The sequence below is a fragment of the Mirounga angustirostris genome, unplaced genomic scaffold, assembly GCF_029215605.1.
Source record: "Mirounga angustirostris isolate CCGP_5_RB_7025 unplaced genomic scaffold, mMirAng1.0.hap1 SCAF_1, whole genome shotgun sequence".
NCBI classification, from domain to species: domain Eukaryota; kingdom Metazoa; phylum Chordata; class Mammalia; order Carnivora; family Phocidae; genus Mirounga; species Mirounga angustirostris.
The window spans coordinates 54517341-54542457 of record NW_026991709.1 but is presented as its reverse complement, the minus strand read 5'-3'; the positions used below and the strand labels follow the sequence as shown (position 1 = coordinate 54542457).

Genomic DNA, 25117 nt, shown 5'->3' with positions numbered 1-25117 from the left:
ATCATGGCTTCCATTTTTGTTCTCTTAATATGTCTTTTTAAAAAAGTTTTCTTGAGGTATAATTTACATGTCATTAAATTCATCCATTTTAAGTGTATGGCTTGAAGATATTTAGTGAATTTATTCAGACAACCACCACTATAACCTAGTTTTAGATTTAATTTCCAGAACCAGAAATTGGAGGGGTAAAATTTATCATATTCTATACTTTGGTTTTGTAGGGAGGGTTCACCCCACAAAGAGGGTTCATGTCATTGTAGCCAGATGTCCCACAAGTCAATAGTTTTATCATAAACATAAAATCTTAATTGTAATGCAGTCGTTTATTAATCCATTCTTTCATGATTAAAACTTCTTGTGTCGTAAGAAGTACAAGGGGATTTTTCCCTTATCTTTACTCTGAGAACCAGGTAGGACTCTTGGAGATAAACCTCACAAAATTCACATGGGGGGGCCTTCCCTTATGCTGGGGCCCCAGTAATGTTCATTTCTTAAGCTAGTTCACACTCAGTCTTCAACAATTAGCCATTTGCCCTGTAAGTGATTTACTCTTGCTGGTTCCAGCAGTGTCTTCTGCTCCCAGTAGGCTGTGATTCTCTGTATTCCTCTGTCTCCCATTTTCAGAGCAGTTTGCCCTGTGACTTCAATTCTCTGATGTATCTAAGAGATTTATTCAGATTTAGCTGGTTGTCAGGTTGGGGTGAGAGTGATGATTTCCAGGCTCTTTACATGTTGGACCAGAAACTGGAAGTCCTTATGTTTACTTTTGATACTGATTTCTAGCTCAATACTATGGTCAGGAAATATATTCTGCATTATTCCAACTCTTGAAAGTTGTTGACAGTTGCTTTGGGGAGAGCATATGGTCTGCTTTGGTCAGCCTTTCCCATGTACCTGAAGAGAAAATGTATTCTGCAGTTGTTGGGAGTAGTATTCTATATAGGTCAATAAGGTCTGTTTGTTCTATCACTTATTGAGACAGATATAGGAAATACCCCAATAGGGTTATGGATTTATTTGTTTCTCCTGTAGTTTAACAAAGGCTTTGTTATTAGATGTACGCAAGTTGAGGATTGTTATATCTCCCTTGAAATGAGCTTTTTATTATTGTATCTCTAACACTAGTAATATTTCTTACCTTAAAGTCAATTTTATATTAATGTAGTTACACCATATTTAGGTTAGTGTTTGCATATGATTTTTAAATATATTTTTAATTTCAACATTTCTGTGTTCTTACATTTAAGGTGATTCCATTCAAAATATAAAATAGTTGGGTTTTTTTGTTTGTTTCTTGTGTTTTATGCTTATAATCTGAGCTTCCAATCCTTGCCTTTCAGTTAGAAAATTAAGGTTACTGCTATTAATGTAACTACTAATATATTTGCTGTTTAAATCTACCATATTTTATGTGTTTTATATGTGTCTTCTCTGCTTTGTTCCTCTTTTTTTCCTTCTTCTAAAGTGTTTTTATTCCATTTTCCTTTCTGTTGGTTTTATGGTAATATGTTCTCTTATACTTTCAGGCAGTTAGCCTGGAGATAACATGCATCCTGACTAATTACTTTGTATTTAGCTAGTACTTTTACCACTTTCTGAGTCATGCAAGAATCTTACAACATTTTTAACTCATTAACAAACTCTGCATTTTTATTGTATTTATATTATATTTTGAATTATATTTATTTTATTGTCAATATGGGTTTACAGTTGACCCTTGAACAACATGAATTTGAACTATATGGGTCCATTCACATGTGGATTCTTTTCAATAAATACGGCCTAGAACTGTACATGTATTTTCTCTTTCTTGTGATTTTTCTTAAGATTTCCTTTTCTCTAAATTACTGTATTATAATAATACAGTATGTAGTACATATCACATACCAAATATGTGTTAATTGACTGTTTATGTTTTGGGAAAAACTTCTGGTCAAAAATAGGTTATTAAGTTTTGGGGAAGTCAAATGTTACATGTGGTTTTTTGACTGTCCCTAACCACCCATTGTTCCAGGGTCACCTGCACTTGTTTGTTTTCCCCTGTTGGTGCTCTTTATTCCTTCTTGCATTAACGGTCTTCCATTTGGAACATTTTTCTTCTGCCTAAACTCTTTTTAGTAAATAAGGTTCTATAAGCAATAAATTCAGTTTATATTTGTCTCAGAGACATTGATTAATCCTCAGTTTTAGAGGACACGTTAACTGGAAATGGAATTCTGAATTGGTAGTTGCTTTCAATATTTAAACATATCAATGCATTATCGTCTGGCTTCCAGTGTTTCTTGTATAAAATTAGCTGTTTTATTGTAGTTTTTTAAAATCCCATAATACTTTAAGATGTATTATTTTTCCAGCAGTTTTTTTATGATGTACCTGAGTGTGGCAGCAGCAGTTTCTTCTCTTCCCCCTGCCCCTTTCTTCCTCTTTCATCACCTAAATATTACTTGGGGTTTGAATAGCTTCTTCAACCTGTGGCTTGATTTGTGTGTGTGTGTGTGTGTGTGCGTGCCACTTTGGAAAATTTGTAGTTATGATCTCTTTAAATAATATTAATGGGGTGCCTGGGTGGCTCAGTCTGTTAAGTGTCCGATTCTTGGTTTTGGCTCTGGTCATGATCTCAGGGTCCTGGGATCAAGCCCTGTGTTGGGCTCTGGGCTCAGCTCAGAGTCTGCTTGTCCCTTTCCCTCCCCCTTTCATGCTCACACTCTCTTTCTCTCAAATAAATAAATAAAATCTTTAAAAGATTTATGGCCCATTCTCTTTCTCTTTTCCTTCTGGAAATCCAATTACATGTATGTTAGGTGCTTTTACTTTTACACTTTACTGAATTTTCTATGTTTTTTGCTCTCTAAACTTCAGCCTAGAGATTTTCTGTGTTATCTTCCTATTCACCAATCCTCCCCTCTGCTGTGTCTAATGTTCTATTAAACCCATCTATGAATACTAAAGTTCATTTTTTTTTAGTTTTGAAATTTTACTTAAATTCTAATTTATCATCTTTTCATCTGTCTTCTCAAATATATTAGTTATAGTTGTTTTGAAGTTTTGTCTCCTAATGAATGAATCTGGAATACCTGTGGGTCTGTTTCTGTTGTGTTATTTCTCTTGGTTTTCAGTCATTTAGTCCTGTTTCTCAGCGTGCTTGGTAATTTTTGTGTGTGTGTGGAATGCCAGTTGTTATGTATAAAAAAAACCAAAAACTGAGGAGACTCCAAATTATGGTTATCTTCTAGAGATTTTTATCTTCTAGCAGACAGATAGAGCATGGGCAGATCACTTTGATCCAATCTAGATCCAATCTAGATCCAAACTAGATCCAAGTCTGATCTAGTTCTGGTTTGTCCTTACCCCTGAGATTCTTAGGGTTCTCAGGGGAATACCTATATTATTTGTGAGACCTGAACTTAAATTTTGAGCTATTGTGATGTATCGTAAGAAATATATATTTGGTCTTCATCCTCATTCCAAGCACAAAGCCCTAAAACCCTTGGGGATTTCTTAAGGGATAAGAGTGATAAATGTGTCTTTTTATTCATAGCAAGCCTCTTTCAACCACACCTTACTTTATGTTAATGAGATAACTTTTGGAAAGCCCCTAAGGATAAGAATGGGGACTGGTTGCCAGGGAAACCAACCATATGATTAGAGGGATCTTTCAGCCCTACTCCATGATCTCCAGGGAGTGAGAGGGCCTGGAGGTTGAGTTAGTCACTAATAACTAATAATTTAATCAATCATGTCTATGTAATGAAGCCTCCATGAAAGTCCCTGAACTACAAGGCTCACAGGGCTCTTCAGTTGGTGAACACATGGAAGTTCTTGGAGGGTAGTACAACTGGAGAGGGCATGGAAGCTCTCTCCCCCTTCCTACTACCTTGCCCTATGCATCTTTTTTATCAGGCTGTTCCTGAATAGTATCCCTTTATAACAAGCAACTTAGTAAGCAACTATTTTCCTGAGTTCTGTGAGCTATTTTAGCATACTGTCAAATCCCAGGGTAATAAGAACCTCTGATTTATATAGCAAGCTGGTTGAAGCCCAGGTGACAAACTGGACCTGTGATTGGCAGTTTAAGTGGGAAGGCAGTCTTGTGGAACTGAGCCCTCAACCTGTATGATCTGATGCTATCTCCAGGTAGATAGTGTCAGGATTAAATTTGTAGGATGGGAAATGTGTGTCCACCAGAAAGTGGGAAAATTTCTTGGTGTGTGTTTGTGTGTTGGACAGAAACAACCCCCACAAATTTGGGCAGCCTGAGTATGCTGTGAATAGAAAGAAAAAAATAGGTGTTTTGGTTTTTTCTCTCTCTCTTTTTAAAGAAAGGCAGACTGCTACATGCAGCACCTCATTTGGATGTGTCTGGAGTCTTGGCCATTTGACTGCCCTATATTCTCCTATGAATGGACCTTAAGAGCTTGTTTGGGGGTTCTAGCAGGGAATCAAGGCTACTTGTACACCCTTGACGGAAGAATGGTCCTCCTCTTCAGAGAAGTTCATCCTCTTCAGCCAAGCACGCAGCTTCTGGTGGGACACACACGGACCAGTGAGGAAGGAAGGGAACATCCACCTACCCAGCCAGATCAGCTGAATCAACCCTGGCAATCGATAGGGTGACAGATGTCACAGCCAGATTGTTCTCACATCCAAGTGGTGTTTTGCCTTATACATTTTCTCTCTAGAATCCTGGCAATGCCTAAATCTCAGCTTAGCTTTATAGCCTCTTAGCAACTCATTTCTTCTTGATTTCTAGATTCTTGTCCGGCATGTGTGCAACTGAGGAATTGGCAATGGCTTCAACGGGGGGGGGGATGAAATGAGAATGTCAGTTTCACTTCTGTACAGTTTTGTCTCTAGGACATTGGTATCAGGTTCTGCTTGTCATTAGCCATGAACTCCACTTTATTTTTTATCTCCCTAATCTGGTACTTTCTTGAGCAATATGTAGTTACTTCTCAGTATCCATGCCCTTGAATATACAGATGCCTCCAGGAGACAATACAGCCTTGCTTTCTCTTTGGAATCATGGCTCCTCAACTCCTGGCTATCCTCATTATTCTCTGATACTTTCAATTAGCTGTCTTTAAAACATTTTTTATCCAATTTTTATAGTTTTTCTCAACTAAAGTGTTAGTGATACCAACTTCAGCAAAAACCATATGTAGAAGATTTAAAATACATTTTTATTTCCTTTTAAAGAAATCTCTAATTTTATAAACCCTAAATTCTAAATGTATGGAGAATGTCAGTCCTGCTTCTCTAAGGATCTTTTGTCTGGTACATTGAATACTTTAAGTTGTGGTTGTTTATTAGTTCTAAATCCATTATTAAATAATATGTAGTTATAACATTTTAAAATAATGATTTCTAAGGAAAAAAACTTTGAATTTATATTCAGTCAAAATATGGGAATATGGTAATGCCTCAGAAATGAAGCAACAGTTTTAGAAGGAGCCAATTACTTTTTCTGAAATAAGAAGTAACAAAAAGAATGTAAGATGTATAAACAAAATATATTAAATATAAAGAAAAATCTAAACCTTGCTTATATCTAATTTTAATTCACTTTAAATCAATTCCAGAAGGAAAAAGAAGTCTTGCTATGTCCAAAAGATCCTAAAGAAATGAAGATGAGGTAAGAAACTATATAAGACAAATACCAAACCCCATTATTATATATACCATTAGACTGAGTAAATTTAAATCTGGAAAATCATCAAGTTCATGTCAGTAACCATTTACCCTAAGAAAAACTGAAAAATATTTTTCCCAAATCAAAGACTAAAAATTGGAGCTCTAAGGATGACTCTCCAGGGCACCAAAATTTTAATTCGGATGTATTGGTTTCATCCCTGTGTTTATACAGCAACAGATTTTTCTTACTATGAGAAATGACAAAAACAACATTAAAAAGCTGTACTGATGCTACAGTTGTACCTCAGTAGCCACTTGCATATAGATCAGAACTAGAAAAAATTAGTTCAGTAACAGATTTATGAGAGCAAGGAACTGAGAGTGATCATTAAAATTTTTCATTACTGTTATGTTTACATACTGATATTTTGCATTAAATATAGATTTAAAAGCAAGATTATATGTACATAAAAATTGGAGTAGAAAATACTCTAAGGGTGGAACTAGAGATGGTGTTTTTTTCTCCTATGTTTCTATAGTTTGAAATTTGCTGTATTCAGTATGCATTACTTTCTTAATAAAAAATACTGTTAAAATAGTTTAGTATTAGTAAAATTCTGTGAAAGCTACAATATGTTGGTGTGTAGTCTCACTCTGTGGTAGCTGCCCCTTACTATCATAAATCAGCCTTTGATGAGCTTTAACCATTCAGAACACTAAGCGAGAAGATCCTGTCTGCTTCCTATCCCAAAGGAAGATATGTAGACTCTTACTAACCCAAATAGACCAGACCGGGGATGGTCTCATGGCATAGACTGGGTGGCACTGATGCTGACAATTAATGAAGAGCAGTTAGGTGTGTAATTCCATCAGTGGCTTTTCAGCAATTTTGTGAGATTTTGTCTACTTAGGCCTGGTAGGGAAGAGAAGATTGGCAGATACCTACTTATCAAGCAGTGGTTGGGGTGAAATCTGAGTAAATTTTTTGTCATATGGTTTTGGGAAAAAAAAAGTTTTAATCAACCTTAATAAATTATACCTTGGTTTCATTTTCATCTTCATCATAATTTTTAGTCTTTCTTTTTTGTTCATGGAAATCCTGAAAAATAAGCCAATCATTTTGAACATCTCATCAACATTTTTGTCCTATCCTTTGTAAAGTTTTATTTCTGGAGATCTAACCAAGTCCTCTTTGATGAGTTTTATTCTGTATGCTCAGGGATACTTGGAAGACCCAGGAAAAGGTTCACTGGCTACAAACTGACTGGGGATTATTACAATAGTGGCAAGCCCAATCATTTGCTCTATCAGTGATATTATAAGTATCCCAGGTTTCACTGAAATTTCCAGGGAGAATATAGAAAGTCATCTATAGACCATGATTGAAAGCCCTCTCTAGGTTGCACTTATTTTTCAAGTCATTATCCTTGCCTAGAATGGCTACTCTGTCCTCTTATATAAGTTCCATTTGATTCACAAGACCCATTTACTCAATGAATATTAACTGAATACCTATATTATGGCAGATAATGTTTCAGGCAATGGACAAATAATAATAAACAAAGCAAGATTTCTGTTCTCATGAAACTTGTATTACAAAAAAGACAATAGACAAGTAAACAACTGAATTTCAGATTAAAAGGGGGGAAGGCGGGCGCCTGGGTGGCTCAGTTGGTTAAGCGGCTGCCTTCGGCTCAGGTCATGATCCTGGAGTCCCGGGATCGAGTCCCGCATCGGGCTCCCTGCTCGGCAGGGAGTCTGCTTCTCCCTCTGACCCTCCTCCCTCTCATGCTCTCTGTCTCTCATTCTCTCTCTCTAAAATAAATAAATAAAATCTTAAAAGGGGGGAAGGTATCTGTGGTAGAGAAGAGGTCTGTTTTCATTGTGGCACTCAAGGAAAACTACTCTGAAATCACATTTGAGCAGAGAACTGAAAGAGTGCAAGAGTGAAACATGTAGTCTAAGGAAAGAATGTTTCATGTGGAGAGTACCTAAGGTAAGGTCCTAATATGATTGAAAATCAGCAAGAGGTAATTTGTTTCTCCATTTTCAGGGAGAAACTCTGATTCTCCCAGCTCACAATGACCAAACTCTTATAATAGCACCTGTCTGTGTCATTCATTTGGCACCAAATGTATGTTGCATTATAATACTAGCCATCTTTGAGAAGTTGAGATGCTTGCTCTCCACTTAAGACTTAACTACTTCTGGGTGCCTGCATGGCTCAGATGGTTAAGCGTCTGCCTTTGGCTCAGGTCATGATCCCAGGGTCCTGGGATCGAGTCCCGCATCGGGCTCCCTGCTCCTTGGGAGCCTCCTTCTCCCTCTGCCTCTCTCTCTATGTCTCTCATGAATAAATACATAAAATCTTTAAAAAAAAAAAAAAAAAAGACTTGGGGCGCCTGGGTGGCTCAGTTGGTTAAGCGACTGCCTTCGGCTCAGGTCATGATCCTGGAGTCCCGGGATCGAGTCCCGCATCGGGCTCTCTGCTCAGCAGGGAGTCTGCTTCTCCCTCTGACCCTCCCCCTCTCATGCTCTCTCTCTCTCTCTCTCCTTCTCTCTCTCAAATAAATAAATAAAATCTTTAAAAAAAAAAAAAAAGACTTAACTACTTCCAGCCAGGGACCTTGTCTTATGCCTCTTGATATACTAAAAGCCAAAAATAGTACTCATATGACAAACATTCAGTAAACACTCATGATGACCATGATCCGATGTAATCACCTGTGTTGTCATGCCCTCAAGGAGCTTGTCAACTCTTGACTAAGAGCAGTGAGAGGCACTGGCTATCTAAAAAAAATCATAATAAATATATGTTGGTTCTTTTTTTTTTTTTTTAAGATTGTATTTATTTGCGAGAGAGAGAATGAGAGACAGCATGAGAGGGAGGAGGGTCAGAGGGAGAAGCAGACTCCCTGCCGAGCAGGGAGCCCGATGTGGGACTTGATCCCGGGACTCCAGGATCATGACCTGAGCCGAAGGCAGTCGCTTAACCAACTGAGCCACCCAGGCGCCCTATATGTTGGTTCCTGAACTTCTATTTAGGTTTATTTTGTAATGATCTGATAATTTTATAAATGTGTTCATAATTTATTAAAACAATACACTTTTTTTTTTAAAGATTTTATTTATCTGACAGAGAGCGAGAGAGAGAGCGAACACAACAGAGGGAGTGTGAGAGGGAGAAGCTGGCTTCCTGCTGAGCAGGGAGCCCCATGAGGGGCTCAATAGATCCCAGGACCCTGGGATAATGGCCTGAACTGAAGGCAGACACCTAACGACTGAGCCACTCAGGCACCCCAAAACAATACACTCTTAATTGAAATTACAATCAAAGTGGATCTCCTTTAGTTGAAGAAAAATGGCTTTTGTCATAGGCTGTTAGCATGAAAATGAAGTTTTCTTGAACTGAAATAATGCAAACTAATAACTACAGCTTATAATTAGCCTTGCCTTTTTCATATAATAGTGTTTCAAGACCAAAGTCAAGGCCTCTGATGCTAGTTTCTTACACCATTGCTATTTTCTCTGAGCTGAGATAGCACATTGACAGAGAGATTATTCACACTGCAGAACTGTGTTATTGTAATACTGGAATCCTAATAGTGGTTGTAAAATTTCATGGTTTAAGAAAATGATACAACCCCATGGAGACATGTTGTAAATAAACAGCAATATGATGTTTGAAATTAAAAGGTGAAACATTTGTACATTGCCTTTTAAAAGTGCTGATCAAATACCATCAACTTTGAAGTGAGAATACTGTAATTGTGGCTTTATTCTGAATTAGAATAATGACTACCTCTGATAATAATGTTCTAATGTTGTTTTACTTCTGCATTTACCCAAAGAAACAACCTGGGATTTTCAAGTAGTCAGTATGTATGTATGTGGATGTATGTATGTATGTATTGATTGGTATGTAATCTTGTATTTGTTTCAGGTGTACAACATAATGATTTGCTATTTAAAATTGTACATTAAGAAATGGTCACACCACATATGTGTAGTTATCATTCGTTCTCCACATCCTCACCAACATTTGTTATTTCTTGTCTTTTTGATAATGACCATTTTGACAGGTATGAGGTGATATCTCATTGTGATTTTTGATTTGCATTTCCTTGATGGTTAGTGATGGTGAGGATCTTTTCATGTGCCAGTTGGCCACCTACAGGTCTTTGGGAAAATGTCTATTCAGGTCTTCTGCCCATTTTTAAAATTGGATTTTTTATGTTGAGTTTTATGATTTCTTTTTAAGATTTTATTTATTTTAGAAAGAGAGCGTGAGGGAGCAGAGGAAGGAGAAAAGGGGGAGAGAAGGAGAATCTGAAGCAGATTCCATACTGAGCATGGAGCCTGACGTGGGGCTCGGTCCCATGACTGTGAGATCATGACCTAAGCTGAAACCAAGAGTCCAATGCTTAACCAACTGAGCCACCCAGGTACCCCTTTATGAGTTCTTTAGATTGTTTTTTGGATGTTAACCCCTTATTGGATATATCATTTGCAAATATCTTCTTGGAGAAGATTTCCTTTTCATTTTGCTGATGGTTTCCTTCACCATGCAAAAGCTTTTTAGTTTTTTGTGGTTCTATTTATTTTTGCTTTTGTTGTCCTTGCCTGAAGAGACAGATTCAAAAATACCATTAAGTCCAATGTCAAAGAGCTTACTGTGTATTTTTTTTTTTTTTAAGTTTTATTTATTTGAGAGAGCGGGCAGGGTGGAGGGGTAGGCAGAGAGGGAGGGAGAGAGAGCATCTCAAGCAAGCTCCATGGCCAGCATGGAGCCCTATGCAGGGCTCTATCTCATGACCCTGAGATCATGATGTAAGCTGAAATCAAGAGTCAGATGCTTAACCCACTGAGCCACCCAGGTGCCCTTGCCCAAGTTTTCTTCTAGGAGTTTTGTGTTTTCAGATCTTAGATTTTAGTCTTTAATCCATTTTGAGTTTATTTTTGTATATGGTATAAGAAAGTGGTCTAGTTTTATTCTCTTGAATGTAGCTGTCCAGTTTTCCCAGCCCCATTTATTATTATATAATAATAGAGACTGTCTTTTCCCCCACTGTATATTTTTGCCTCCAGTGTTGTAGATTAATTGACTATATATATAAGCATGAGTTTACTTCTGGGCTTTCTATTCTGTTCCATTAATCTATGTATCTGTTTTTGTGTCAGTATCAAATTGCTTTGCTTACTATAGCTTTGTAGTATAGTTTGAAATCCAAGAGTAAGACACTTTTAGCTTTGTTCTTTCTCAACATTCTTTGGCTATTTGAGGTCTTTTGTGGTTCCATACAAATTTTAGGATTATTGGCCTTAGTTCTGTGAAAAATGCCATTGGTATTTTGATAGAGATTATACTGAATCTGTAGATTGCTTTAGGCAGTATGGGCATTTTAAGAAAATTCTTTTAATCCATGAACACAGTTTATCTTACCCTTCATTTGTGTCATCTTCCATTTCTTTCATCAATATTTTATAGTTTTAAAGTACAGATCTTTCACCTTCTTGGTTAAATTTATTTCTAGGTATTTTATTCCTTTTGATATGATTGTTAATGGGCTGTTTTCTTAATTTCTCTTTCTGATAGTTTATTAGTGTGTAGGAACGCAGCAGATTTCTGTATATTGATTTTTGTATCCTGTAGCTTTACTGAACTCATTTAATAGTTCTAACAGTTTTTTGGTGGAATCTTTAGGTTTTTTAATATATAGTATCCTGTCATCTGCTAATAGTGACAGTTTTACTTTTTCCTTTCCAATTTGGATCCTTTTTATTACTTATTTTCTTGCCTAATAGCTGTGACTAGGACTTCCAATACTATTGTTGAATAAAATAGGTGAGAGTAGACTTGTCTTGTTCCTGATCTTACAGGAAAAGTTTTCAACTCTTCATCATTGAACATGCTGTTAGCTGTGGGTTTGTCATATATAGCCTTTATTATATTGAGGTACACTCCCTCTACATCCACTTTGTTGAGAATTTTATCATGAATGGATGTTGAACTTTGTCAAATGCTTTTTCTGCTTTTATTTAGATGATCATATGATTATTCTTCATTTTGTAAAAACGATATACCAGATTCATTGATTTGCAGATATTGAATCCCCTTTGCATCCCTGGAGTAAATACCACTTGATAATGGAATACGATCCTTTTAATGTATCGTTGAATTCCATTTGCTAATATTTTGTGGCCAATTTTTGCATCTCGGTTAATCAGGGATATTGACTTATAATTGTTTGTTGTTGTTTTGTATGGTCTTCATCTGGTTTAGGTATCAGGGTACAGCTGACCTTGTAGAATGAGCTTGAAAGCACTCCTTCCTCTTCCTTTTTTTTTGGAATAGTTTGAGAAGGATAGGTATTAACTCTTCTTTAAATGTTTGGTAGTATTTTACCTGTGTAGCTGTCTGGTCCTGGACTTTTATTTGGGAGTTTTTTTTATTACTGATTCAATTTCATTACTAGTAATCGGTCTATTCAAAATTTCTATTTCTTCTTGATTTAGTCTTAGAAGATGTCATATTTTTAAGAATCTATCCATTTCTTCTAGGTTGTTTTGTTAGCATATAATTGTTTATAGTCATTTTTAAATGATCTTTTGTATTTCTGTGGTATCAGTTGTAAATTCTCTTTCATTTTTGAGTCTGGCTGAAGGTTTATCAATTTTGTTTATCTTTTCAAAGAACCAGTTCTTAGTTTCATTATCTTCTCAGTTTTTTAAATCTCTATTTCATTAGTTTATGCTTTGATCTTTATTTCCTTCCTTCTACTAACTCTGTTCTTTGGTCTTTTTCTAGTTGCTTTAGATGTAAGGTTAAGATTGTAATGAAATTCATACCTTTTGACCACCTTCACCCATTTTGACACCCCCCCATGCCATACACACATGCAACTACTAGTCTGTTCTCTGTAACTATGAACTTTTGTTTTTTTAAGATTCCACATAAAAGAGAGATCATACAGTATTTGTCTTTCTCTAATTTCATGGCATAATGCCTTCAAGGTCCATTTATTTTGTCACAAGTGCCAAAACTTCATTCTTTTTAATAGCTGAATATTTCAGTGTGTGTGTGTGTGTGTGTGTGTGTGTTTATCACTTCTTCTTTATTCATTCATCCACTGGTGGACACTTAGGTTGTTTCCGTGTCTTGGCTATTATAAAAAACACTTCAATGAACATGGGATGCATATATCTTTTCAAATCAGTGTTTTCATTTTCTTAAGATAAATACCCAGAGTGGAATTGCTGGATCATATGGTAGTTCTACTTTGAATTTTTTGAAGAACTTCCACATTGTTTTCCATAGTGGTTGCACCAATTTACATTTCTACCAACAGTGTACAAGGGTTCTCTTATCTCTACATGAATGCCAGCACTTATTTCTTGTCTTTTTGATACTAGCCATTCTTACATGTGTGAAATACCTGTGATTCTGATTTGCATTTCCCTGATGATTAGTGGTATTGACCATGTATCTTGATGTACCTGTTGGCCATCTGTATGTCTTGTTTGGAAAAATGTCTATTCAGATTCTCTGTCCATTTTTTAATTGTTTGGTTTTTGTTGTTGTTTTTGAGTTGTGTAAGTTCTTTATATGTTTTGGATAGTAGTTCCTTATCAGATATGTGATTTGCAAATATCTTCTCCCATTCAGTTTGTTGCCTTTTCATTGATAGTTTGTTTCCCTTGCTTTGCAGAAGCTTTTTAGTTTGATGTAGCCCCATTTGTTTTTACTTTTGTTGCCTTTGCTTTTTGTGTCAGATAAAAAAAATTCAATGACAAAACCAGTGTCAAGGAGCTTACTGCCTTTGTTAGAGTATTTTGGTTTCAGGTCTTCAAGTCTTTAATAATTTGGAGCTAATTTTTGTGTGAGATGTTAGGCGTGTGTGTGTGTGTGTGTGTGTGTGTGTGTGTGTAAGAACCCTCCCCCCTTTTTTTTTTGGAGTGGGCTCTGGGGACTGAAAATAAGTCCCTTTGGGCTTTTAGTCTCCTGGTGGTGATTTTGTCCTTTTCAAAAGGACAAATGTGAACAATGACTCCCATGCCTCACACTGCATCCTGGTCCACACATTTAGCATGGCTTGTGCTACGGTTTAAAGCAGGTGCTCTGGATTCATGTTTGACTCCCAAAGAGATGCATACATCCCATACATTTGTTTATTGCACATGCTGCTGACCACAAAGTCGTCAGTCATCATGGGGCAGCTGATGAGATGTAGAGAGCAATGAAGGGCTTAAAGATCTTTGGGAGCAACCCAAAGTGTAGTATTGGCCAAACTGTTTCTCAGAGGAGGTTGGCCACTATGCTCACGAGGCTTGATCTGCCAACCATACTTTAGCTCATACAGGTTCATCCAGGACTTGAGGTGCTGGGCAATAGTCTGGACATTGATGGTGAGTCCAGCCAGTCTGATATACGGACAGTCAGCCATGAGAAAGATCTTCTGGAATTCTGTGGTCACCACCTGTCCCTGGAAGTAGAACTAATAATTATATTAGTTTTATTTGTTTTATTATTTTTATTGAGGTGTAATTAACATACAATGTTGTATTTAGTTTCAGGTGTACAACATTGATTCAAGAATTTTATATATTACTTGATACCCACTGTGATCACTGCAGTCACTGTCACCATACAATGTTATTACAATATTATTAACTATATCCTCTATGCTGTACCTTTCATCTCCATGACTGATTTAAATATTTTATAACTGGAAATTTGTACCTATTAAATCTCCTTTATTTCACCCAGTCCCCTCCTCTCTGGCAGCCACCAATTTGTTCTCTGTATTTAAGAGTCTGTTTTCTGTTTGTTCATTCGTTTTGTTTTAGATCCCAAATGTAAGTGAAACCATATGGTATTTGTCTTTTTCTGTCTGACTTGATTCACTTATAATACTGTGTAGGTCCATCTATGTTGTCACAAATGGCAAGAATGCATCCCTTTTTGTGGCTGAGTAATATTCCAGCACACGCACACATACCACATATTTATCCATTCATCTATTGATAGACACATAGGTTGCTTCCATATCTTGGCTATTAAAAATAATGCTGCAATAAACATAGGGGTGCATATATCTTTTCAAATTAGTGTTTTTGTATTCTTTGGGTAAATACTCAGTAAAGAAATTACTGGATCATATGGCATTGCTGTTTTTAATATTTTGAGGAATCTCCATACTGTTTTCCACAGTGGCTGTACCAATTTACATTCCTACCAAAAGTGCACAAGATTTTTTTTCTCCACATTTTCACCAACACGTGTTATTTCTTATCTTTTTGACAATAGCCATTCTGACAGGTATAAGGTGATAACTCATTGTAGTTTTGATTTGCATTTTCCTGATAATTAGTGATGTTGAGCATCTTTTTGTGGGTCTGTTGGCCATCTATATTTCTATGGAAAATGTCTATTGAGGTCCTCTGCCCATTTTTTGATCGAGTTATTTTTTGGTTGTCAAGTTGTATACACTCTTTATATATTTTGGATATTAAGCCCTTATCAGATACATCAGTTGTGAAGATCTTCTCTCATTCAGTAGGTTGCTTTTTCATTTTAATAGTTTCCTTAGTTTTTTATTATAAAAAGTTTTATATAAAAACTTTTTATTTTGTTGGTAGTCCCAGTAGTTCATTGTTGCTTTTGTTTCCTTTGCCTTAGAGACATGTCTAGAAAATGTTGCTAAGGCTGATGTCAAAGAGATTACTGCATGTATTTTCTTCTAGAAGTTTTGTGGTTTCGGGTCTCACATTTAGGTCTTTAATCTATTTTGAATTTATTCTTGTGTAGGATGTTAAGGAGGTGGCCCAGTTTCATTCTTTTGCATGTAGCTGTCTAGTTTTCCCAACACCATTTATTGAAGAGACTTTTTTCCCCACTGTACATTCTTGCCCCCTTTGTTGTAGATTAATTGACCATGTAAATGTGGGTTTATTTCTGGGCTCTCTATTCTATTGATCTATGTGTCTATCTTTGTGCCATACTGCTTTAATTATTATAGCTTTGTAGCGTGTATCTTGAAATCTAGGATTGTGATACCTCTAGCATTATTCTTCTCTCTCAAGATTGCTTTGGCTATTTGGGGGTCTTTTTTGGCTCCATACAAATTTTAGTATTATTTTGGTTCTGTAGAAAGTGCTGTTGGTGTTTTAATCAAGGTTGCATTGACTCTGTAGATTGCTTTGGGTACTGCGGACATTTTAACAATATTAATTCTTTTAATCCATTGGCATTAAATGTCTCTTATGTGGGCTGCTTGTGCCCTGCTTTTGTGGCTAAGCCACTTTAGTCTTTGTCAGCCTGTTGCAATGAACCCACTGACTGCTGCGGGCACACTAGGCAGGGTTTGGTCCCTGTACTGATGAGAGGCCTCTGAAGGCCACCGTGTTAGGCAGGGTTGGCAGTCAGGGTAGCTGTCTGCAATTAGCCTCTCTGCCAGTTGCAGGCACACCAAAAGGCAGGGCTTGCTCCCTGCAAGGCCAACTGAGAGGCTTTCATTGGTGGGCTGCGGTCAGACTAAGCAACTGCAGTTAGCCTCTCTGCCACAGGAACAGGCGCAGAAGTGGCTGAGCTTGCTTCCTGTGCAGCCAGCTAAGAGGCTCAATTGGTGAAACTGTGGGCACACTGGTGTGTGGCGTTATCTCCCCCTCTCCTCAAGGCAGGAGTCAGTTTGGAATGTTGCTGATCCTGGTCAGTGGGGCTTACAGGGTGTGGGATGCCTACTGAGGGAGGTGGGTTAGATGGGGTGAGTCTGTGGAGAAACCCAGTGGCAGGGCGTGCAGTGCTACCAAGATAGGTGGAGAGTGTGAACACTGGCTCACACAAGTGTCTGGTCTTCCTGGCTGGAGAAGAGAAAGGTGCCTGCCAGTTGTTTTTCCTGGCGAAATCTTGTGAAGATCCCTGTCCCTCCAGTGCACATTCTGAAATTAGTAAATTAATCTCCTTCACGTATACCCCAGGCTCTTTTCAAAGGCTGCTTTTCTGCTGTCTTGGGCAAGTTATTTATTAAGCTGGCTCTTTATGGGCAGGGAATCCGTTTCCTTGCCTTCCTGCTCTCCCAGAGTTAAGGTGGCTAATTTTTACAGTATGCTAAGCCCTGCTGATTTTAAAAGCTCCTGAAGTTAAACTCCACTGGTTTTCAAAACCACACGTTATGGGCACTTGCCTTCCCAATGTGGGTCCCCTGTTCCTGGGCTACATAGTGTGAGGTCTGATCCTTTTTGCTTCTCCATGCTTGTGGTGTCCCTCCCATTTGTGGTTAGTCTCACAGGGGTTTTGGTTCCCAACCATTTTTCCACTCCTCCTACCTACCCTTTTTGATGTGGCCTCTTCTCTACAATTGACTATGAAAGGTCTGTTCTGCCAGCCTTCAAGTCATTTTCAGAGTTAGCTGCATAGGTATAGCTGTTATCTTAGCAGTCTGTAGGATGAGGTGAGCTCAGACTCCTCCTACTCTGCCATCTTCTCTGAATTTTCTATCCTCCATTCATTTTAATAAGGGTAGTTGAAGATAAAAGACCTTTCATAATTTTATCAAGGAGTAAATTCCAACACGTTGAATGACTAATGGAAGGTTTGCTAGTTTGGGAATGAAGACTAATAAATGTTCATTTAAGGACACTAACTCTGTCAGGCAAGTAGTCTTTTCCCCCATTTTACGTAAGTTTTGGTTGGTAAAAGTAATTTGTTCATGATTACACAACATTCCAAAGATGGGAGTTCAATTCAAACATAGATCTGCCGGAGAAAGCCAGTTTCTTCTACACCAATGGTTTTCAAATTTTAGCACACTTCAGAATACCTGGCACACTCATTCCAAACACAGATTCCCAAATGGCTTCTTGGAATCTGTAGCATTTATAAACAGAGCAGGTAAATGTGATGTGGTCCAGGATCCATACTCAATAGGAGTCCATTAACTCTGAAAACTGCCCACTCAAGAAAATCAGAAACCATGTATCTTTGTTATTTTCATCTGGCTATACATCGGATATTCCTTAGTTACTGTAGTCCTAGAAGTCTTACCCAAGAAGCTATATGATAAGGCATCCCAGGAACATTTAATAAATGTAGAGGATTCCTGCTAAATTTGAATCTAGTAAAAATAATTCAGGGAAGGTGAGATTAACTATAAGATATAATTCATCATCAAGACTGGGGCACTGCTGAGAGTGAGAGGGGGCACTATTATGTCAAAACAATAGGCATTAAATTAATTGGAACCATCCCAAGCAAACCAAGAATCTGAACGAAAAGTCAGACTATTATGTATTTTTATATACTCAATACCATGTTCCTAGTTCAAAAAAATCAGTAGGTTTACCACCTGTTTCATTTTATTTTGACAAGTATTTACAAGGAAGAAAAAACTACTTTTATTTGCACAAAGTCAATCCAAAATGGGGATATAGCTCTGAAGTACTAGAAGAGAACACTAAGTGACAAAAGATCTGCATTCAAATCTCAAAATGCCATTTTGTAGCTATGACCTTGGATAAGTTATTTTTCTTACTTGGGCCTTAGTTTTATCATCCGTAAAATAAGGAATATCCACTAAACATGCACTTTAGAATTGTCAGTGGATCAAATGAGGTAACAAACACATTTGAAAGTATCTCATAATAGCTGGAAAGTGTTTTATATATACATACATATACGGACAAAATAAATTTGAGGGAAAACATTGCAAGATATATCTTACAGTAGCTACAACGATATACTAGATGTTTACAGATTGTTTTTGATGTAAATATTGCCTCATTGTATTTCTGGGAAGGATGGGGTTCTAGATTTCTCAGCAGCCACAGGATTGACAGTGAGTATTATTTGCTCATCAATAAAAAATAAAACAATACCATTATCTTCAGCATCTGCAGAATTGGAGAGTACTTCAAAAGTACAATCCTACTACATTCTCACTACATTATCAGTTACTGTGTTGAGTCCTCGGGCCCTATCTTTAGACCCAAGAATGGCAGGGTCAGCACGGATAAAGTCTTACAGCCTGATTTTGTGAAGAAAGCATGTGACCAAGTGCCAGGACCTTAACAAAGTAGGACTGGCCCAGCCACTAATTAACCATGGGAATTTAGGCATGATGTACTTATAAAATGAGGGAGAGTCTAGAGGATCATTAAAGACCCCATAAGCTCTGACATTCTATGATTCTACAAGTCTCAATGACTGCCTTCTTGAGTATTTTCCTACTCTTTGTCATAACAGAAAAAAAACACAAACAGATATAGATGTTTTAAATATCAGGATACATTTAAACTGATACACAGATAAAATCTTTCCTACATGGAAGTGAAATCATAGTTGTAAACAAACTAAGAAACATTTGTTTTACAAGATAATTTGCCATAGGACCATGACCTCAAGGTGTTAGACAAGATAATTATTAAAGGCCTTAGAATTTCTGAATTTTTCAATTCTGAGACATTCTTGGCATTTTAAGGGTCTAGAAGACTGCCTTCCTTCATTTTTGGATATTGTCCTCCATATTTTCCAGTCTCTTGTCATTATAGAAGAAAACATTCAGCATACAATTACAGAAATAGCAGTTTTAAATAGATTTAAAGTAACTTCAAGATACATTTACACTGAAATAGACAGAGTCACAACACTCAGTCTCATTTTCATTAATTTATGGAAACAAATATGAACCAAGTAACATCTTACATGGTAACTGAATTTAGATTTTTTTTAACTAAAGACATGTACAACACTTACAGCATTTACACAATACTATTTTCAAAATAGGTTTTTGACCTCTAAGAAAGTTCCTACTGACAAGCTTTAGATGGCAGCTTAGCCCAGTGAATATTAACTTTGTCATAAGAAGCATCTACGTACAGTCCCCCACACCCTGCAGCATGACAAAGTGAAATTGAGAAACTTTTAAGGCAGAAAACAAATCCTTCAAGTGTAAGGTCCAATGACAATGTTAACAAATAAACATAAGATCTCAATTATTCAACTGAGCAAGTGACTTAATTTACACATTAACTCATTTCTATTTCCTGATTTCTGATTCTGGGAATATTTATGCTACACCTACTGTGCAAGGCATGGAGAAACATAGGAAGATCAGACATGGTCCCAGTGGTGTACTGGTAAATGTTTAACAAGTTCTTGGGAAGAGAAGCCCTGACTTATAACATTTACAAATTTCTATGGTGTAAATACTCCCACTATGCAGATTTCAAGCTATGAACAATTTGATCACTGGCTCACAAAATTCCTGAAACTTCAACAGTCACTTCTCACAAACTATTATTAGCTAAGCTCCAACACACCACTGTATGGTCCACACCCTCAAGTCACTCATAATCTCTTCATGGGCACATATTTAGAGGCCAGAGAAGAATGGGGAAGATAGGGATAAAATTTAAGTATTTCAATTATGTATTTTGTAAGCAGTTTTAAAAGTTAAAAGGAAAAATAAAATCTGGAATTTTCCTACTTGTTTGCTATTCTGCTTTTCTTCTTACATTGATTTCAGGAAATTAAAATGTAGCCTATATTGGGTGACAGTAAAGGATAAGTGGAATAAGAAGGAAAAAGACAAAAACATCCTAAGATATGTGCTAATAATGATGTTTACACTGGAAGAAAATGCTTACTAAGATAGGGGCAAATATAATGTAACTTTTAAAATTTAAGCCCTTTCAGTTCAGCTCTAAGTCCTGAAGATTTGTCCTGTCCTCTTTGGCTACAGCTTTGATGAGATTAGCTAGCTTCTTTTGTACAATACTAAAGAGCACACTGCTTACACCACTCACACTATCAGCTCATACATAATAAAAGGCAAAACTAAATTCTGGAACCTGATAACTGAATTTCCTTTGCAAATCACTCCCTTGGATCAGATCTTGGGCAAGTGCCGGCTGGGGTGACCTGGAAATTCTTCTGGTAACAAAACATGGAGTCTGCAGGTTGGGCATGTCCCCTGTTGCATCAGCCAAGGTCTAATGCACTAAGGAGCAAAAATATTCATGTCAGTCTCTCTGATTTAGCCTAGCAGAGGCAGATGTTACTCTATATAATCAGTTACCTTATCTAGTAAATTGCCAAGCCAACTGCTGCAATAATGGCACCTTCTCTGTGATTCACTGAGTAATATAGCTGGTAACAGAACACCTTTCAGTGAGTTCACTGGATTAGGATCCTTTCCCCAGTCCCAGTTTTCAGGATGACTTAGCAAGTCTTCCTAACAAGGAGGCTAAGGAAACCTGCTACATATTTTTCCTCTATTTTATTATATATTGTTCTCAAGTGCTTATGGTGTTTTGAACTTAAAATCCCTAGATGATGGATACACTTTTCAGATGGCTCTTTGGTGACAATGATGGTACTCTTGGGCTATGAACTATCTGTTATGTCATTTGCTTGAATTCTTGGGCTATGAACTATCTGTTATGTCATTTGCTTGAATACTAACTCTCCCAAAACAAATCAATTTTACCTGTATAACTAATGAGAGCCAGATCAGATGAGAAAGGATTAAGAATAGGCACTATATAACTGTAACCCTAAAAAGTAACCTGAATAGGTTACCTGCTTTCTATTCTATGGGCAATGGCAAAGAATAATAAGTTTCATGAAACATTTGTTTTCTAAATGGGTAGGACTTTAACAACTTCAGATGACTAAGTATCTTTCCTGATCTTTTGGGATTAGCCAGTCTGTGTCTATTTCTTCATATCAGAGTAGATAGAAAATATAATTCTGTACTAGGTATCACATATCTTTGAAATCGTGTTTTACAGATATGGTTTGAATGAGCTGGCTACTATTCACTTCCGTGAGAAGACTTTCTTATGTAAGATTATCTTTTCCTGGGTCAAATTAACATCTTTGCACCAGAAGACTTGGTTCATAAATTGTGTATCAATAACATTTGCACAGCAACACCACCAGGAATTAATCTATATAAATGCCAAAAATCAACAAAAGATATGCCAGTCTCATATTTTTCTAACATTAAAACTGAAACCTGAGCATCTAAAGAGCAAATATAAGAGCCCAGACTGTTAAGGTAAATCTTATGCTTTATAATGGTAGGGAGCCATCAGTACAGGGAGACAGGACACTATCCATTATTTATAGCAAATCAAAGTACAGTGACACTGTTGCTAAACTGCCACTGAATCGCTAGTCAGTTAACATTCCTTCCAGTTCTAAGGGAACTACTCTGTATTATTTCAGTCTTATCATGGTCTCCTCTTTTCCTGTAAGGTGTATGGAGATCTGAGAAAGCACAGCACAAACTGGGGCTAGGTATGGTGAAAACAGGTGTAAGTGTTTCTGTGTGGTACTCCAAAGCCCCAGGTTATAGTCTGTGGAACTCATGCCACAGCAATATCTGATGATACATGTATATGATTTCAAGTAAGGCAGCATGAATCTCGCTTAGTTGATTTAACGGCAAAATATTCAAAAAGATAAAAAAAGAAAAGCTAGACTTTCATTACATACCTATTGGTACTGTTTGAATCTTTTTTTTTTTTTAAATGTTTTATTTATTGGGCGCCTGGGTGGCTCAGTCAGTTAAGCGACTGCCTTCAGCTCAGGTCATGATCCCGGGGTCCTGGGATCGAGTCCCACATCGGGCTCCCTACTCTGCGGGAAGCCTGCTTCTCCCTCTCCCACTCCCCCTGCTTGTGTTCCCTCTCTCGCTGTGTCTCTCTCTGTCAAATAAATAAATAAAATCTTTAAAAAAAAAAAAAAAATGTTTTATTTATTTATTCATGAGAGTGAGAGAGTGAGAGAGAGAGAGAGAGAGAGAGAGAGAGAGGCAGAGGCAGAGGGAGAAGCAGGCTCCCCGCCTAGCAGGGAGCCCGATGCGGAACTCGATCCCAGGACCCTGGGATCATGACCTGAGCCGAAGGCAGACGCTTAACCATCTGAGCCACCCAGGCGCCCCTGTTTGAATCTTCTATTATCTAAATATATTAACCTGACTTTGAATATTGAGTTTTCAGGGTAGTGTACAGGTCATTTTTCTACTATTTCATATTACTTCTCTATATTAAACTGACTTTAAAATGACATTTAATTTTTTAATTGAAAAAATAATCAGTAAAATAAAAAATAAAATAAAAAGGTAAGTTTAAAGGGTTACCTGAGAATGGAATTTGTGAGCACAAGGCAAAACAGAGAGGTTTTCTGGAGAGAGATTCTCATGACAGATCACACAAGGCTCTTCTTCTTCCTCCTCATCATCCTAGGGAAAATACACATAAGGTTCAACTCAGCTCATTTCTTTTTCTCAAATTTAAATGTACTTAGAATCAACAGTTTTAGTCTCACCAAATTATTGGCTCCTTCCCATGAGGCAGGCCCTTGTGAACTGAGGGGCCTCCAGGCTGGTTTTGGGGGCTGGGCAGTATTAGACTGTGGAGGAGTGTGGCTGGGTGAAACACAGTTACCATTTGGTACAGATTTTCCTTGGCTCTGAAAACAAGATTATTATACTTTTTTTTCCAGAAGTGTTCTAACACAGTGAAAACTAATAGAACAGCGCAGAAAATGGGGTACATGGGTACAGTGAGAATTAGCAAAAGGGTAAAAGTCAATTAGATTTGTAAGAAATCTTGAAACAAAATGTTAGCAATATCACTTGTATACTCAGAGCCAGATAAAGGAAAAAAAACATTATATGCTCTTTTAATTAAAATTAGAAAAAAGGTCTTCTTTTAGAGTCAAAGCAACCTAGAAGAAATTTCAAGAGGGTCAGTTTTATTCTAGAATGATCAGGTATTATTTCAAAAAGACTTGCAATGTCATTTGTTAAGTTGAATTGTTAATAGTTTAATGTGATTATAGGTTATTGATTTATAGACACGTTATGAAGATAATTAAGACCACTCACTACTACACAGAAGGGCAGGCAGATAAAGGCTTTTTGTTTTTACCTGTGATCTCTTGGGGTCAATAAATTGGGAAATCTTGTATACAATTTCATCAAATGTCAGTCCAGATAAGGACTTCCCATGAATGTCCTTCAATTTCCGTAAGAAATCCGTAAGCTCCTTCCTGGAAGAGATCCAGGAAAGAGCAGTGGTGATTTTTCCTACTGCCTTGAGGGTGTGCCCCCTACACAAGATACAAAATCCTATTGATATGTAGCAGCATATAGATGTGGCCCTTTGATCTCTGAGCTAAAGTCTATCTACATTTATCTTATACCAAAACAAAAACTCCTAAAGTTTAATATTCTTTCCAAAAAGAAAGTTTAACTGTTTTTGAAAGCTTGTATGAAAACTGAGTGTGTTACCTACTTACTTATGTACTAAGCTCTTTTATTGTGTCTCTAACTGCTTTTACTCAGGAACTAAATACTCCTTCTTAACTACGTTACTATAGGTCTGTCTCTCTTCTGTAAATAATTTTACTTTTGTAAAACTCAAACATTTCACAGAGCAGAGAAGCTAAAAGACACATTAAAATATTTCTAGGTTTCTTTATCACACAATTAATTAATATGTTCTTTTTCAATTCCACTATCACAGACCCTTGACCCAAAGCCTCTGAATATATTCTTGGTAGGATAAAGCAGAATGCAATATTTTCTTTCCCAAATGAAGTGTCAGGTCATCAGCCTTGTAAAACTACCTTTGATTTACTATTCATTTTATACATATATATATATAACAAACGTATTACAGTTCTTTTTTTAAATTTTATTATGTTATGTTAATCACCATACATTACATTATTAGTTTTTGATGTAGTGTTCCATGATTCATTGTTTGCGTATAACACCCACTGCTCCATTCAATAAGTGCCCTCTTTAATAACCATCACCAGGCTAACCCATCCCCCCTCCCCTCTAGAACCCTCAGTTTGTTTCTCAGAGTCCATAGTCTCTCATGGTTCGTCTCCCCCTCCGATTTCCTCCCCATCTACTCACTATATTTATAAAACCATAATCTAATCCTGAAGCATAACAATATGTTCATTAAATAAAAGTGTTAGGCTTCAAGTGTAAATATTGGTTAAAAACTAGAATTATTTCCTTGAATATAAAAGTAAAGATAAAAAACTTCATTTCTGGAGAAAAATATCTTTCTGCTAAAGTCAGCACTGTGAAAAGCACAGTAAAAATCATTATTTCTTGCATTTAACTGTGTTCTCTAACAAAAATTAAAAGCCTTAATAAAATTAAGGAAAAAGGAGGGTAAAACCTGATGTTTGGGCTTGTATAGCATACAATCAACTTAAAATTCACTTTGGAAAGAGGTTAAGATAATTATTGCAGCTGGTGGCATTAAAACTGGATAGGTTTATGACTAGTTGTACTTTTAATAAAGGATCAAACCTAAATTTAAAAATCTTTCATAACTTAAGACTAATAAATTCAGTGAAGAGGTTTAGCATTTATATTGAACACTATTTCTTTAAATTTCATTTTCCTTACTAAGGCCACACTAAGGTTATATATTTGTGTGTTTGTGTTTGTTT

The 25117-nt window shown here is 36.8% G+C and overlaps 1 protein-coding gene and 1 pseudogene across 13 annotated transcripts in view; both read right to left on the bottom strand.

The window, feature by feature from the left end:
• Positions 1-8185: 8185 nt before the first annotated feature.
• LOC123834889 (proteasome subunit beta type-3-like) lies at positions 8186-16901 on the bottom strand (annotated as a pseudogene).
• A 1077-nt stretch (positions 16902-17978) lies between these two features.
• Positions 17979-25117, bottom strand: part of DZIP3 (DAZ interacting zinc finger protein 3) — a 96699-nt gene continuing 89560 nt past the window's right edge. For all 13 annotated transcript variants that reach the window (XM_054504159.2, XM_064587496.1, XM_064587624.1 and 10 more), the window contains 4 exons: positions 23569-23689; positions 22964-23107; positions 22776-22877; positions 17979-20627 (listed from right to left, as the gene is read on the bottom strand). In XM_054504159.2, coding sequence (XP_054360134.1) covers positions 20517-20627; positions 22776-22877; positions 22964-23107; positions 23569-23689 — 478 coding nt within the window. In that variant the 3' untranslated portion in view covers positions 17979-20516. The remainder of the gene's footprint in view (positions 20628-22775; positions 22878-22963; positions 23108-23568; positions 23690-25117) is intronic.